General features: G+C 41.8%; 1 protein-coding gene across 1 annotated transcript in view; it reads right to left on the reverse strand.

Annotated features, from left to right (window-relative positions):
- Positions 1 to 11,629, reverse strand: part of ARHGEF4 (Rho guanine nucleotide exchange factor 4) — a 259,078-nt gene extending 247,449 nt beyond the window's left edge. Inside the window, exon 1 of the mRNA XM_036744438.1 lies at positions 10,409 to 11,629. Coding sequence (XP_036600333.1) covers positions 10,409 to 11,590 — 1,182 coding nt within the window. The 5' untranslated portion in view covers positions 11,591 to 11,629. The remainder of the gene's footprint in view (positions 1 to 10,408) is intronic.
- Positions 11,630 to 16,892: the final 5,263 nt, after the last annotated feature.

Genomic DNA, 16,892 nt, shown 5'->3' on the forward strand with positions numbered 1-16,892 from the left:
TCATGTAAAGGCTGGCAATGAATGGATTGTCCAGCTTAATATGAAGAGATTCATCATGACAGGGTTGGCCCAACAAGGGATGATTTTGGGAGAAGGACGGAAAGCAACGAAGAAAGACTGTCTACTAAATTATATAGGGGTCTTGACCTACCCTGTGGTAGGAATGCTCAGGAAATCATGGATCTTATAAAGTATTGACAGAAGGGATTTTCTACTTCTGCTTTAAAGTAGTGAAACTTACTATCTTAGAACAATTCTATTAGGCAGCTCTGGGTTCTGGTGGTTCCATTAGTCACTACTGTTATTAGTAACATGCTTGGCAGTCACTGGATGCTTTTTCCACAATTTAAGCATTTCAAGGGCAAAGATTCAGGCCTAAAAGAAAATAGCTGGTTTGTGTCACTTCTACTGTGTGGCCCAGACAGAACAGTCATGCCTTCTTTTACTCCATTGAGATTTTGGAGAAGATCTGACCATCTCTTTTCTCACTGGGGTCTTGAGGGTCATTCATACATTACCTCTCTGATTGTCTTAGAAAAAATGTCTGAGTAGACATTAGACACAACTAGACAGGGAAGTAGGAAGATGAGAGACTTATAGCATAGTTGGGTTATTCTAATGGATTTCACATGTTCTGGGGCAAGTATGGCTCTGAGTGCAAAGCAGGAAAAAAGATGGGGATGGTGGTGCATTCAGATTGGCTTGTATAAATTTCTAGCCTAGCGCCTACTTGCAAAAATGTTGAGCATCCAAAGAAATCAGACTAACTGCTTTAGCACAGGAAAACTATTTGGCACAAGAGTAGGATGTCAATTCTTTCTCCTTGTAGAATTTGTATTCAGTGCAAATTTCCTATCCTGCTCGCAAAATTAGAGCCTAAAAAATCAATTCCATCCCTACCTCAGGAAATGGAATGTCAAACACTATACAGTATAGGAAAAATTCCTGTCTGTTTTGGTGGAAATTATTACATTAGCCAATGAAGATAGGAGTAGGTCAAATCCTGTTGCAGTTGAAGTGGAGTTTGTTATCAGATATTGTTCCAATTAATGAGTGATTGTTCCTGTAGGAGATTTTTGCTGCAATGATATTTGCTATAACAGAATATTACCTCTGTCAAGGGTCAGGCTAAGAAACTTCTCTAGTTGTATCTTTATGAGATAATCAAATTCATTTAGAAAATAATTAAAAATAGATTCAATTTACAATTCAAGTAAATTTAAACTATAGTATATTTGCTCACATTTCCCTTTTCACTCCACAGCTTATGTAAAGGAAAAGGAAATGGAGGGATAAAGAAGGGAAGGGAGAAGGAAGGGAAGAGAGGTAAAGGAAAGAAGGAAGGGAGAGAAGGAGAGGAAAGAGGAGGGAAAGAAAGGAGGAAGGGAAGGAGAGAGGGAGAGAAGCAGGGAGGGAAAGAGGAAGGAGGGAGGGAGAAAAGAAAGGAGAGAGGAAAGACAAAGGAAAGAAGAGGAAAGAGAGAATGGGAAGAAGGAAGGAAGGAAAATATTTTAAAAACATGTCTAAGTAGAAGCAGGTCTTCACACAACTGCTATTATTGCTACAAAAATTATTTTAACATTACTGAAGGCTGAAACAATGTGAACTCAAAAGGAACAAAACAATTACAGGTATTCAAAAAAGAAGAAGAATCTTAACATCATGGTTTCAGAAAAGCCTGGGAAAATGTATATAAACTGATGCAAAGTAAAGTGAGCAGAACCAGGAGAACATTGTACACAGTAACATCAATATTGTAATGATGATCAACTGTGAAAGACTTAGCTACTCTAGTCAATATGCAATGATCCAAGACAATTCCAGAGGACTCACAGAGAGAAAAAAAATCTATCTACATCCAGACAGAGAACTGATAAACTCTGAGTGCAGACTGAAGCACACTTTTTCACTTAAAGTTTCTTGCTTTTTTTGCAACATGGATAATATGGAAATATGTTTTTCATGACTTCACATGTATAATTAAGATTATATTTTCTTGCCTTCTCAATAGGTAGAGGGAGAGAGGGAGAGAATTAGAAATTCAAAGTTTTCAAAATGAATGTTAAGATAAAACATTTTAACATATCTAGGTAGTTTCATCATTCTTAGAGTTAGAAACTTATTTGTTGAAGAAAAACATTTTAAATGTTTGACAAATATAAAACAAAAAATAAAATAAAGTTTAAGTGACTTGTTGCCCATGTTCACACTGTTAAGGTGTATCAGAGGCAGGATCAATAAATAAACTTTTATTAAGCACTTACTATGTGCCATCCATACCTTCCTGAGAAAATTACTTAACCTTTCAGTTCAATATGACACTTCCTTTATTTGCAACATGGTGGGGATGGCAGAATTGGTAACTGGAGGGCCTCCTAAGGACAGGCCTAGGACTCCACAGCTTAGAGCACAAGCTCTGCGGGTTCAGCAGCATCAATTCAATTTGATTCAATTTCTTGCACAACTTTGGGCAAGTCACTTCCCCCTCTGGACCTCAATTTCCTCATCCATACTGTGAGGGAATTAGACTAGATGATCTCTACAATCAACTCAAGCTCTAGGCTCTATATTTAAAAAGTACCTAGTCATGTGTAAAAGAACTAGGTAGCTATGGGAGAGGAGGAGGGCAAGAGCTCCTCACATTCACGGCTGTGTTGCCTCCTATCTACCCCTCCTCATCTCTTTCTCCCTCCCATTTGGTCCTGGATTGGAGGATGGAAAGGGTCCCACCCATATACCTCCAATCCCATAGAAAGACTGCTACAGCAGCCAGGTTCTTCTTCCTCTATAATTAAAAGTGCCTAAACCCCAGACTTAAAACCCTAAAGGAAAAGAAATCCCTAATGTAAAACCTTCCTTTCAAATACCTACAAATGTACTGTACTCTCTGTCTCACAGATATGTGTGCCATTCTCCCACATAAAATTTAAAAGGATATACAAATAAAAACAAAACAAAGCAAAAACCAAAAAACCTGGGCTGTGTTATGGTGAAAATCTTAAGGAAAATGTCTCTGTCTCATTAGACACATCAATGATTATGGAACTGATAAGGTGAGGGCAGTGCTAGCACATTGTCATAGTCTGAAAAAGCCTATGCTTGTTGTGGCCTAGTCCAACAGACTTTCTATTCCCTGTCATGAAGCTTGCCCCTGAAGAAGAAATGAGAAAACACATCTTTCTCCCTTCATTGGAGAGCTGAGGGGCCACCTATACTCTCAGATTCAGCTGACAGTTTTGTTGAATGAACTACCTCCCCCTCATCTTTCTCCTCTAAGTTTTGAAAAAATATTATTATAAGAGATGGTGCAATGGGCAGAGAAGACAGAAGGGATTTAGTCAGAAATGAAGGTGAGGTAAAGCAAAAATAATTTAAAAGCTAAATAGATAGCTGGACAAATAAACAAAATTGCTCAGCCCCCACTTCCTATCTGCTAACCCCACCCTTCTGTCTTGGCCCTTTTTCTATATCTCTTTCCATCTGTGAGCTTCTGTACTTGGAACACTCCAGGTTAGAAAATAACAAACTCCTAACTGATTGACAGCTCCCTGGCTATACTATCAGGGGTGGGAAACTACTCAGACCCACTTGTATGGGAGCCCTTACCTAATTAGAACATGCCACAGCTATGATTCAGGAGCTGCCCTGACTCCCTGAGCTACCAGAGCTGCCCAGAAGCATGGACCCAGGAGTTCCAGACTATCATGTACTTTCTCAGCCTGCCATGGCCTAAAGACAATAATAACTGAGGTTCCCTGGTGACGTCACTGGTACTATCTCTTTCTTAGGTATTCACAGTCTTGTTCTGGAGATATAGTCCCAGCTCCAGTGTGAAGGGGTTAGTGAACTGCCATAACTTGGAGGTGTCATGCCACAGTAAGGGGATCATTGGGCTACCCTTAGTAGTACCCTTTCTTTCTTGTCGCTGTCTCCTGCTTCCTTAGGTGTCTCCAGTTGAGTCACTTGACCTTCTCTTTGGGGCTTTTCCTCAAAGCTATTAAATAAAAGGGCTCATTGACCTCAGTATAGAGGCAACTGGCTAGTAGATAAGAGTTGGCTTTGGAGTCAGGCAGGCTTAAATTCAAGTACTACCCCTGTGACCCTGGGCAAATCACTTAACCTCTCAGCGTCCCAGGCAACTTTCTAAGTTGCTTTACAAGTTTATAAGCAACTTTATAAGCTGCTGAGTTGATATAGGAACATTGGCGAATGAAATTTCTTCACTGTATACCAATGAAATCATAGGTCTGGTTTTAAAAAAAAAGTCCTTAAAAAACTGCTTTCAGTATTGATTGGTTCATCTAATTCTTCCACAAAGCACTTTCAGTTCTAGTGATGAATCCTAACATATGCTAATAGATTTTTTTTTTTTTAGCAAATTCACCTCACCTTACTTCAGTTTAATTTAGCCCAATTCACTTCACTTCTATTTCAGAGTGTAACAGCACTGCCAGTGGGGAAGGCCTCACATAGACAGAAGATGCTCATTCCTGGGCCACAGAAAAGCCTCTGTCACCATTCCCAGATAGCATTCTTCAGAGCAGCCACAAGAGGGAGCATCCATACACACTGCAAGTTACCTTCCTATGCCCCAGTGAAGGTTTTCCGTTTGATGGAGTTAATTTTTGTTTGTTTATTTTTCTCCCCTCTCTTACATAATTATAGGTCTGCTAAATTTCTTCTGCGTGTATGGAGGCTTTTAGATTTCCCTGGAAAAATACACGACTCCTCTATTTCAATGTGCTGGCCCTGTGCACAGTTGGGGTAAGTGCCCAAGACAGGGTACCATATGAGGGGTGCCCCCAAATCTTCCCCAGTAGCTTGCTACAGGGCCTAAAGTTCCAGCAATTTTCATCCTTTAGAGTTAAGGCACTGAAAGCCCCACTGTTTGCTGGTGGACTTTGCAAACCTGTAGAATCTTTTTGAAAAGTAACTTGACAATGTGCAGTAAAAGTTACAAAAATAATTATACCCTTCACTGCAGAGATTCTATTATCACGAGTATGCTCTGTAAGTGTTCTCAAAAACAGCAATGAAAAATAATCTGTTTGAAGCTCATGGATTTAGAACTGAAAGATAATTTAGAGAACTTCTAGCCCAATACACATACTGATGAGGAAACTGAGGCCCAGAGCTTAAGTGATCTGCCCAAGGTCATACAGGTAGAAATGGGAGAATCAAGATTTGAACCTAGGTCTGTCTGACGCCAAACTTAGTGTTCTTTCTGCAACAACAAACAGACTGATCCTAATATTTATAGAGGATGACTATGGTAATATTAGCTATCACTACAAAAAAGAAGTACCGTAAATGTCCAACAATATGTGAAATAAATCATGTTATTCTGATGCAATTTTACAATAAGATCAATGTATGAAGAATACAAGGAAATCTAGAAAGATCATTATGAAAAAATGCAATAAACAAAAAAGGGGCAAAAAGAGAAGAATAAAGTATATACTAACTACAACTAGATAAAAGGAAAATGAAGATGAATCAAAAAGCAAAAACAATGTGTGAAGAGTTAAATAGATCATGTTACTTTGATATAATTCTACAATAAGACCAGTGTATGAAGAATACAAAGAAATCTGGAAAGACCATTATGAAATAAAGCAAAGCAAAAAAAATAAAAAGGCAGAAACAGAAAAATGGAGTATGTACTAACTACAACTAGATAAGAGAGAAGGAGAATGAAGATGAGTGAAACATGAAAGAATCTTAATGAGGACTTGGGCAGTATGACTGAAAAAAAGTTATGATACTATGAAATCAACCAATTTAAATGTACATGGTTGCTAAGCAAGTTTAAGTGGACATACTGATGTACAAAGTTAAATTTCTAATCAAGCATTATTTTTAAAAAAAACACTTTCTAAAGAAAAAAATTCTACCATCTGGGAAACAAATCACAAGCCTGGTGGTATGATACAATAGTGACGGAGACTTTTTAAAGAAATGTACAGAAGATGGAAGCAATTGTAGCTAACTATGAATGAACTGAAAAGTACGACATGGTCCTGCAATATAGAATGTAAGGAATGCTGAAGTTCAGAATGAACTGAAAACAGTGAGACAAAAAAGAAGGTTTTTGGCTAGACTAGGGGAAAAGGAGGAGTAAGAAGGAATTATTCCATTGCCCAGGTTGCTTGGGATAATGATAACAAACCATGGACAGAAGGAAGAGCCACTTAGGTTATTTCTCTTCATTTTTTCTGCCAAGGAGAATGGGGAAGAACACAACAAAAATGGTTCATGGGGAGTGGAAACCCAAGATAAGTAGGGAAATAGTAAGACAGCACATGCTGCCTCTGGCAGGTTCAAGTCATCAGGCCCAAATGGACCTAGGGCACTAAAAGAACAAAGAGATTGTTGAAACACTGCACATGATCTTCAAAAGATTGTGGATAATGTAGTACTGCATCTAGTTTGGGGTGCCATACTGGAAAAGATAGACAGATTGAAGAACTCTCAGAAAAGGGTAACCAGCATGGTGAAGGACCTTGAACTTATGCATTAAGTATTGATTGAAGGTGCTAAGGGATATTTATCCTGAAGAAAAAGAAAAGTTAGGTGAGGACGTGATGGCTGATTTAAAAAATCTGAAGTCTGTTGTGCGAAAGAATGCTTAGATTTGCAATGTTTGATCCCAGAGGCCTCAAAGGATGGAACTAAGAAATGGGTGGAAGTTACAGACAAGCAAATTTAGGCTTAGTTAAGGAAAAACTTCCTAACAATTAGAATTATCCAAAAACAAAATGTACCGCCTCAGAATGTAATGGGTTCCCCTTCATGAGATGTGTTCTAGTGAAGATAGAGGCATCGAAATGGGTATTCTTAAGGTAGGTTGCAGAGAAAATTTTTGTGCAGGTATGGGTTGGACCACTAGGCTTCTGAGGTTCTTTCTAATTCTAGGATTCGTCCCATAAATCCTCCACAGAAGAGTAAACCCAACCTAGAAGGCTCTCTCAAGGTCTTTAATTTTTTTAATATTCCATGGCTCTTCCCTATATGAGCAGTCCAGCTCCAGTTTATCAGACTCCTTCATGACCGTAGATGTTGGCAACACTGAGAAGGAAGGGAGCCAAGTTTGAACGCTGGGATTGAGTCTTGTCCAATGTCCCTACATTCACTATTTTGGTGAGGCCCAGCTTTGTCCATTGCAGTCAGTCCTATTCAACCCCAACATTAATCCTCAACTGTAACCAAATAAGTCTCTTTTGTCCTCTGAAATTGGTACACTTATTGGCACCTCTGCACCTTTTCTTGTGCTGTTTTCTCTAAATTGTCATTCTATCTGCTCTCCAAATCTTACCCATCCTTTAAGAGCTACTTCAAACTCTACCTCCTCCCAAGAGCCCTGGCTACTCACCACCTGTATGAACTTAGGCAAGACAGAACTTCTCTGGACCACCATTTCTTCAACTATAAAATGAACGAATAGGACTAGATGACCACTGAAAACCATTCAAGCTCTAGATCCATAACTATGAACAATTTTTCACTTCTTTGAATTCCCATGGCACTTAATAGTCTGCATCATTCACTCACAGCATGTAAGGTAGTATATATTTAAACCTCCTCAAGGAGGCCTTTCCTGATCCCCCATGAGCTAACGCCATCCCCTCTAGGATCATCTTCCCTGCACTCTCTATTTATTTGGTAAGTTCCGGTGAATGTTTATTGTCTACACTATTAGAATGTCAGCTCCTTGGGGGTGTGGGCTGCTTTTTGCTTTTTCTTTTTATCCTCAATGTTTACCACAGTGGCTGATACTTAGTAAAAAGCACAGAGGATAATAGAGCACTGGGCCTAGAGTCAAATCTGACCTCAGACATTTACCTGGGCAAGTTTCCTCAGCTATAAAATGGGGATAATAATTGTCTTTATCTAGTAGGGTTGTTGAGATAATATTTGAAAACGGCACTTAGCACAATGCCTGGCACATAGTAGGCACTATACAAATGTTTATTCCCTTCCTTCTTCCTCTAGTAAGCACTAAATAATTGTTCGTTGATTGATCGATTCCATCATTACACAGTCCACAGAGTTAGAGTTGGAAGGAACCTCGGAAGTCATCTGATGTAACCCATACCTGAACAGGCATCTCTTCCACAATATCACCAACAAGTAGTCCTACATCCTTTGCTAGGAGACTACACCTGAACGAGAAGCCACCATTTCCCAAAGCAATCCACTCCCACCCCACCTCCCCACCCCCTACCATCGCATTTCTGGACAGCTCTAATCGTTTGAAGTCTTTCCTTACATCAAGCCTAAATCTGTTTCTCTGTAACTTCCACAGTCTGATGTTTAATTCTGACCACTGGGGTCAAACAGAACATGTCTAATCCCTCTTTCATACGACATGCCTTTATATACTTAAAAATAATAACTACGTCACCCTTAAATATTCTATGAGCTAATCCCTCCAACCTATCCTCACAGCATTATATTGAGTTGTCTTTTTCTGGACACACTCTAGTTTGTCTATGTATACCTCAAAATGTGGTGGCAAAACCCAGATTATTCCAGGTATGGTCTGACTAAGGCAGAGTATAGTAAGGCCGTCACAGTCTTTATTGTTTGTACTATGTCTTTCTTAATACAGTCTAAGAAACTTCAGCTTTTTTTAACTGCCATTTATAACTTGATTCCTATTGAGCTTATAGTTCATTTATATCCCCACTTTTTTCATAGGAAGTGTTATTTAAACATCTTTCTTCTATTCTATACTTGATTTTCTGAACCCAAGTCTAGATCCTATCATTTATCCCTTTTTCGTATCATCTTCTTGGCTTTGGCCCCATTGTCTTTGCTTGTTGATACCTTTTTGAATCCGTACTTTTTTCACCCCACATGTTAGCTATGGCTCTGAGATTGTTGTAAATATTTGTGCAAATTTAATACACACGTCATCTATGCTTTCACTCAAATCATTCATAAAAATGCTAAACATTAAAGAGTTAAGAACAGGCAGTATGTTCCACCAAAAAACCTCACATCAAGCCATTGATGACTATTCCTCCGATATAGTCATCCAACCAGCTTCAGATTCACCTAACTGCACCCTAATCTAGCCCATATATTTACATCTTGTCCTCAAGGATAGTATGAAGGATTTTGTTAAATGCTTTTCTGAAATCAAAATATACTGTGTCTATATTCCATATAGTAGGAGGCAGCTACATGGTACTTGAAAATGGACTTGGGAGTCAAAAAACTTGAGCTCAAATCCTGCCAAACAAGATAATTCATAATATCATTATTTTCATAGGATTTTCCCAATTTACCAATCTGGTTTTCAGTTGTTTTTCAGTCACGTCCTACTCTCCATAACCCCATTTGGTATTTTCTCCTTCTCTAGCTTATTTGACAGATAAGGAGACTGAGGCAAACAGGGTTAAGTGACTTGCCAAGGATCACATAGTAAGTATCCGAAGCCAGATTTGAACCCATGGAGAGGAGTCCTCCTGACTCCAGGCCCAGCTCTCCATCCACTGCACCACCTAGCTGCCCACCAATCTAGTTACCCTGTCCAAAAAAGGAAAAAAGGTAAGTCTGGCAGAACCTGTTCTTTAAATTCCATAGGCATTAATTAGGTACCTGTTACGTGTAAGTCACTGTCCTAGGCATATAAAGGCAGATATAAAATGGTCCCTGCCCTCAAGGAGGCTAAACTATATTGGTAAAACCATGCTGCCAGGCTCTTTATGACCACAGCTCTCATAAGTGCATGTGCACACAGGCATGCACACACATGTACACACACACATATACATACACAATCTCTTTAATCATGTTATCAAATTTTGCCAGAAATCAGTCATGCTCACTGGCTATAATTGTTTTATGTGGGTTATTCTTGTCTCCTCAGATAGATTATAAGTTCCTGGAGGGAAAGACAATGATTTATTCTTCTCCTGTACCTATCTACCACACCTAGCACAGGGTTGGGTCTTAGATAAGTGCTTAATAAATTATAATAATAGCTCACTTTTATATGCTACTTTTTACAAGGTGCTTTCCTCACAACAACCCTGTGAGGTACGTAATGTAAGTATCATTCTATTTTTCTGATGGGAGAGCAGACTGCATGGCCTGCCCACAGTCACGCAGCTAGCAAGAAGAGTAGTCTATCTCAAATCTTAAGCTTCAAAATCCAGTGTTCTTTCCTACATTGCACTACATTGCACTCTGCTCAAAATCTGATTTGGTTAGATGCAACTAGACCTAATTCACAGTTGGGTGGTCCATGAGGCTGCCTCTGTGTGACATCTTTGATGTTCTTTGAGTCTAGATTTGAACTCTCATTCATTCATAAAAAATCGGATCTCACACTCAACAACGCACATCCATCTAGAAGCAATATGCATGCCTTGCCGGTATGATTTTGCAGAGAACTCACCTTATTTTCTAGGACCTCCTGAGCAGAGGATGCTGTGGTCAGGCTGCCCTGAGACAGGGGGCTTGTCCCACTTTCTTCCTTTTGGCACTCTTGATCCAAGTCATGCAAGGAAAGTAGGAAAGTGGCTCGGGGTTTGAGGGTCTTTGGCCTCTCGGGTGGCTCAGAACTGCCATCTGTATTATAGCAGTTCCCCAGAGAAATCATGGAGATGGCATTGACCCTTCCAGAGTATTGGAAGCTTCTGCGCTGAGTGTTGGGCCTGGGGCTCTGGGGTTTGGGACTCATAGGCTTGCAGGGCATATCCTTGCTGTCGTACACAGGGGAGCAGGGGTAGCTAAGGGATGTGATCTGATGGATTGTGGGGCTGCCAGGTGATTTCAGCCAGGCTTCCTCAGGAAAGACAGCCAAACTGCCCCCCATTGTCTGCAGGGGTTCTCTACTTTCTCGGGTGGTCATGCATTTGATGGCTGGTTCACTTTTTCTCCTTTGATCTGGTGATACCAAATCCTTGGCTGGCATGGTGGAACAGGGGACTTGCAGGGGGACATAGGGAGCACTTAGACATGTCTGCTCCTTGGACTTCCCCTCCTTGTCCTTGGTCAGTTTCCCACTTTCATCACTGACCCCTTGCAGAGGACAACTGGGGGATCGCAGGATCTCCCGAGACTGAGCCAGGCTTACTAAGGCCGGCCTTCTAATTCCATCACTTTCTTTGCCTTTCAGTAGTGTTTTCCAGGAGCTTTGACGGAGTTTGGTCTTCTCCTTTTCAATCTTAAGGGAACATCTAGAACTCTGGTCAGCATTCTCCTTCTCCAAGCCTTTGGGCTCAAAGAAGTTAGAAAAGGATTTATGAGCAAGAGCAAACCTTGTCCTGATTTTCTTTTCTGTGCTTTTGAATCTTTTCGATTCATTACTTTCAGAGGACAGCCGTCTGGTAGCAAAATCTTCTGGTATCTCCATATCACTGTTTTCTGGTAAGCTTAACCTGCCTCCTTTTTCTCCTCCCCCTTCCCTATCACATTTTATGCTTGGATAGGGAATACCCATGTCTAAGTCTTCCAAAGGAATCCTGCCAGGCCCAGAAGCTCTCCTTAAACTAATCCTGTTAAATGGATGTTTCTCATTGAGTTCTTCATCATCTGAATATTCCAAGGTACAGTTCTCCTTGCTCAGGGTGATCATACTGCACAAGTCAGTATTCAGTACCTGCTGCACCCCATCATCTTTACCTACATCTGGGTCCTCTACCTTCACCTTGCTGATGCGGGGGCTGCTACCTAGAAAATTTTCAACCCCTGAGGTTTTATTTTTCTTGAAGGAGGCCATCTTGGGAAAAACAAGGAACTTGGAGGGTCTCCCGGCTAGGCCAGTCTTGCTCCCTTTTGGTGCAGCCTTATAGAGGCCATTGTTGCTTCCCAAATGATGAAGGGAAGGTGCCTCCAGGTCTTCACAGCTGACGTTGCCCAAATTAATGTCAATTGGCTCAGGGGAAGTTGGATCTAAGTTTCTTTCTTGACTAGGAGAGGCCTTGGGCACTGTGAGGCTTTGGCTATGCTCGTCAGCTTCTCCTTCCTCTAAGATGGAGCTCAGGTTGGTTTCTGTATTAGGAAAATCATCACCAGGGCTCGGTGACCTCAGGTCTTCGCTCTCCCTTTCAATTCCTCCCCCTTTGGGGGTCTTTTCTGCATTAGTGGTGTCTCCCAAGGCTGAATCAGTGAGAATCAGACAACTAGATGTTTGAGTGGCATCTGTCTCCTCCAGAATCAAATGAGTCACACAGATGTCACCTTCATTCTCTTTCTCTGGAGCCAAATCTGCTTGCTTTGCATCAAGTCTGGCCCCTGAGTTCTGGCTATCATCTAGCAGCTCTCTTTCTGAGTGGTCATTCAGGCCATCATCTGTATCCCCCTTCACACTCCCTGAGTGGGAAGACTCACTCCCTAGGCTTGCTGAATCATTTCCTTGTGGTCCTTCCAAAAGCAAGTTAACATCACCTGGGGGCTCCTCCCCTGGGGCAGCATCAGGCACCTGAGTTACTTCCAAGTCTATTTCCTTAGCTACCTGTTGCCCCCAGTCTGTGTTCTCTCTGGGCACATTCACAGTCAGAGAGTCATTTTTGCTTTCCAAGATAGTTGATTCATGTAGCCTGCATTCACTGTCATCAGTTTCTACTTCTTCAGCCCCACTAAGCCCACAGAGAGCTGAGCTGGCATCACTGGATAATCCTGAGTTTTCATCCTGGAAGCCTCCAAGGGTCTTACTTGGCCAAATTTCTGAAACAGAATTTGCAGGATTTGGTTTCCGCCTGGTAGCCTGCAAACCCTTCTGCTCCACAGCTATAATGATGAGACCAGATTTGCCCTTGGGGTTTTTCTCTTTCTTGGTCTCAGGCTGCTGAAAAGCTGGAGGGGGTGTGGTCCTATCAGCTGATCCAGAAGCATATGTTTCATCCTCAGTGCAGGCTTCTGGCAAAGGGTTTCCTGTCACCTCAGAATAATCTCCTGATGTCCTATTTCCACAGCTGGGATCTGGTACCATAACCTTCTCTGCTTCCTTTGCAATGTCTCTTTCACTTGATTTCAGTGTGGTCTCTGGATCATCTGAACTCAGATTCAGTCCAGAACAACCCATCGGGTCTCTATCTCCTGCCCAGGCCACGCTGTTGCTCCAGTGACTCGAGGACTGAAGCTCAATTTGTTTGAGGTTAGTGGAGAGACTTATTTTCTCACTTGGAACATCCCTTGCTGTGTAATTACTGGTTTGATTTCCTGTCTTGACAGAAATATCTACGGGATGCTTTTGTTTATTATCCACCCTGGTAGCTCTGGAGGTAGCATCAATGCCACGAAGCAACTCATGGGTTTCTCTGTCGTGTTTAGACCTGCAATCGGTGGGCCCAGGCAGCTTCTCAGCATTGATGCTCAATGACTGTGACGTGGGATGTGTAGAAATCTGGCACTGCTCTGAATCATGCCCAGACCAGCCTTTCAGCTTGAGGTCTTCCCCAGGCAGGCCTTTTTCTAAATTAGAACCATGGAGTTCTGGCTGATCCTGTGGGTCAGTCTCGCCCCCTTGGGAAGCAGTGGGTGGATGAGAGAGTTGGCTGGGCACAGGGTCTGGGCAGTCAGCAGGACCAATGATCCTCAGAGCTTGCTCGATTTCTTTTGCTCCCTTAGAATGGCTCCCAAACTTGCCAAAGCCTTTTCTCCTGGGGCCCTCAGGATGTCCTGTGGGGAAACTTGCTACAGATCTGGTCCTCCTAAGTGCACTTGAACACCGACAGCAGTATTCTGAAGGCCCCTTGCTTTGAGAACCAATATTTTCTGGAACACTGTGCCATAGTTTAGTCTGTTGGAAATTAGGGGTTTTGACGGGGGGCCAATAGGGCAGTTTTAGGCAGAGTGGGTATAAAGCCAAGTCTGTTTCTCCTCTTGTCTCTGGAATTTTCTTCCTTGTTTTTGAAAATAAAGAGGTTTCACTATTAGAGAATTTCCTCCGGGGACAACCTATGTGGGGCACTGACCCATGCCAAAGACGAGGGGCCAATTCCTCTTTGTTCCTTTTGGGGTCAAGTCTGTTTTTCTCAAGGGAGCTATCTGACAAACTCCGGCCCCATTTGCAGGACAAGAAAGGAAATAGATGGGGTCCTGGAGCACTCAGGAAGCTTTCTGATTTGGGTTCCTCAAGAGGAGTGTCTAAGATCCCTGTAGGACCCTTTGCTGTGACTTCCTTGGCTGATAGGAGGCTACCACCCTCTTCGCTGCTTTCTGATCCAGTGTCAGTTTGTAGAGGGATGGTCACCAGCAGAGATTCAAAAGGTAACTCAGGGTCCTGTTCTAGGCTGGACAGTTCTGTCTCTTCTTTCTGTCCTTTCTCGGTTTCTGCAGAGAATATGAGTTCACCTCTGCATGTAGATCCCTTTAAGTCAGGAGGCAATTCCACCTGTTGCTCTGATCCAAGCTGCTGAGCATCAGCCAGATGAAATTCTGGAGGGGAATTGGCTGCCCCAACATCTGAAGACACGTTGCATGCTGCTTCCTTCTCACAAGCCAGGAAATGTGGACTGGAGTAGGTTTCTGTTGTGATGTCACTGGGCAGTGAGTCGGTATCAGAAGCACTCTCAAATGGTTCAGTTTTTACATCCGATGGACACTCACTCTGATGAGACTGGGTCTCAAAATAATCCTCATCAGTTTCCTGGCTCAGCCTCTGCTTGTCTACATCCACTGTGGAAGACAGGAGCTGGTTGTCTTCCAATTCAATGTCACCTGTTGAGGGCTCAGCTGGCTCTGGCGTCTGAAAACAACAACAAAAAAGAATCCAGAAATGAACAGATGCTCAGGCAGCTCTGGATATACTTATGCTGTTCCTTCCTTTATAAGAAGGTCAGGGAGGCTCAGAAACATCTCATTAACCTCTTGTACCCCTGTGAAGCAAGATACAGCTTTTAATAACTGCATTTTATTGATGAGGAAACAGAGAGGTTAATTAACGAATGCATAGTAAATGAGTAGTAAAACTGGACACAAATAGACGGGGGAGAAAAAGGGACCTCAAGTTAAAGCCACTTATAAAAAGCAATCGGAATAGGTGGAAGTATTTATGTAGCACATATAGTGGCTAAAGACTGGATTCTGGCTAATTTTGTAGAAAACAGTGTTGTTGTATCCCAGGGTAGCTTTGGTGCTATTAGTACCCTAAGCACAGGAAAAAAGGTTTATTGACCCTGACTCCTTCATGTGAAATAAATACATCTACTTATTGAAATGCAAGCTTATTTCCATATCATGAATACCTTAATAAAGGCAGATGTCCTTATTTTTAACAAAAGAGTTTTGGAACAGAAAATTAAACAGCACACTATAATAATTGGCTTATTTTTCCTTCTTTGATGGACAAATTTGGTCTTTAATCATACAAACAGTTATGAATTTTGTGTAGTGCTATCCTATTTGGTCGATAACTAGAGGGCAAGCTCGTGTATAAGGAATATATAGTGCTGAGCGCATTTTCTGAGATGGGAACCAGCCAAGAGGGTAGAGTTGGAGGAAGCAGAACAGCTTCCCTTGTCCTATGACTACTCTGACAAAGATCTCAGAAGAGCACCAGCCCGAGGAGTGACCAGAAAATTTAGAGAGACTGCAGTGGGTCATCTTTCATGCAGTTTTATGGGGGTAGTTTAAACAGGTTGTGGTATATGACTGTAATGGAATATTATTGTGATACGAGAAATGAGGAATTTAGGAAAATATGGGAAGATTATTATGAACAGGGAAAGTAAAGCAGAAACAAGAGAACACCTTAAGGCCCCTCTCACAACTCCTTAAGGATAGAGGCTGTGTTTTTTATTTTATGATTTTTATTGTTTTTTTATTTTACAGCAGATAGAAAGTTAGGTCAAGAGTCAGGAAGACCTGAGTTCAAATGCTGCATCAGACACTAGCTGTGTGACTCTGGGCAACTCACTTAACTTCAGTTTCCCCAACAGTAAAGTGGGGATAAAAACAGCACTTGTCTCCTAGTTTTTGTGGGGATCAAATGAAGTAATATTTGTAAATCACTTAGCATAGTGCCTGGCACATAGTAGGTGCTCAATAAATGCCTGTTTCCTTCTTCCCTTAAACCCTTTGTCTTCTGCAGCACCTAGCACAGTGACTATAAGAACAGAAGTGAAAAGAGCTTTAAAAGGCAGCTGAACTCAGATTATTCACAATTACCAGTCTGGGCTCTAGGGAACAGAGAATGTGGCAGAGTTGGGGGGTGGAGTTGAGTATGGTCTGTGGTGCTCTGGGCCTGTGGACTCTGGGAGGGCTCTAGGCTTTTTTTTCTTCCTGGCTTGATGATGAAGCCCTACTAATTCATCTTTAGTAGTCATTACATATGTGGACCTAGAGGCTACAGCAAATCCATGCGACCCTTAATTGGATACTAAGGAGGTGTCATGTAGACTGGGTCTCTCCCCACCAGCCTCGTTCTATCTATGGCACCCATGTTTCCTCTTCCCTAGCCCAAGTCCAAGTGCTTGCATAGGATGTGGGAGGGAAGGGGAGGGAGGGAGGTAATTAATTAGAAAACACAAAATGTACATAGTGTAGATACACTAAAAGCAGAAGGAAAAAAAGAGAGGAAAATTATTTAAAGGAAAACGAGTCCTTGTAATGTACAACCTTCTTGACTCCCCCATTTTCTTCCTGTTCCCACAAATGTGCATATTCCCTGACTTTGTATGAGTGACCATTCCACTGGGGAGTAGGGGTCCAAGCTTCTGCCCTGGCAAGGAATACACTTGGTGGGAGCGGGGAGTTGCTGTTCACCAGAATGTAAAAATTCTTTGGCTATGCTCTTTACCCCCCAGACACCCTTTCTGAAAAGGAAACAAGTAAGTTTGAGTTCTGTAGATTTTGATTTAATCCCACAAAGCAATTATTTGTAGTATTGGCAAGGGATGAAGGCTGAGTTACAACTTGACTACTGTGGGACCTAG

Source organism: Trichosurus vulpecula, chromosome 2 (assembly GCF_011100635.1).
Source record: "Trichosurus vulpecula isolate mTriVul1 chromosome 2, mTriVul1.pri, whole genome shotgun sequence".
NCBI classification, from domain to species: domain Eukaryota; kingdom Metazoa; phylum Chordata; class Mammalia; order Diprotodontia; family Phalangeridae; genus Trichosurus; species Trichosurus vulpecula.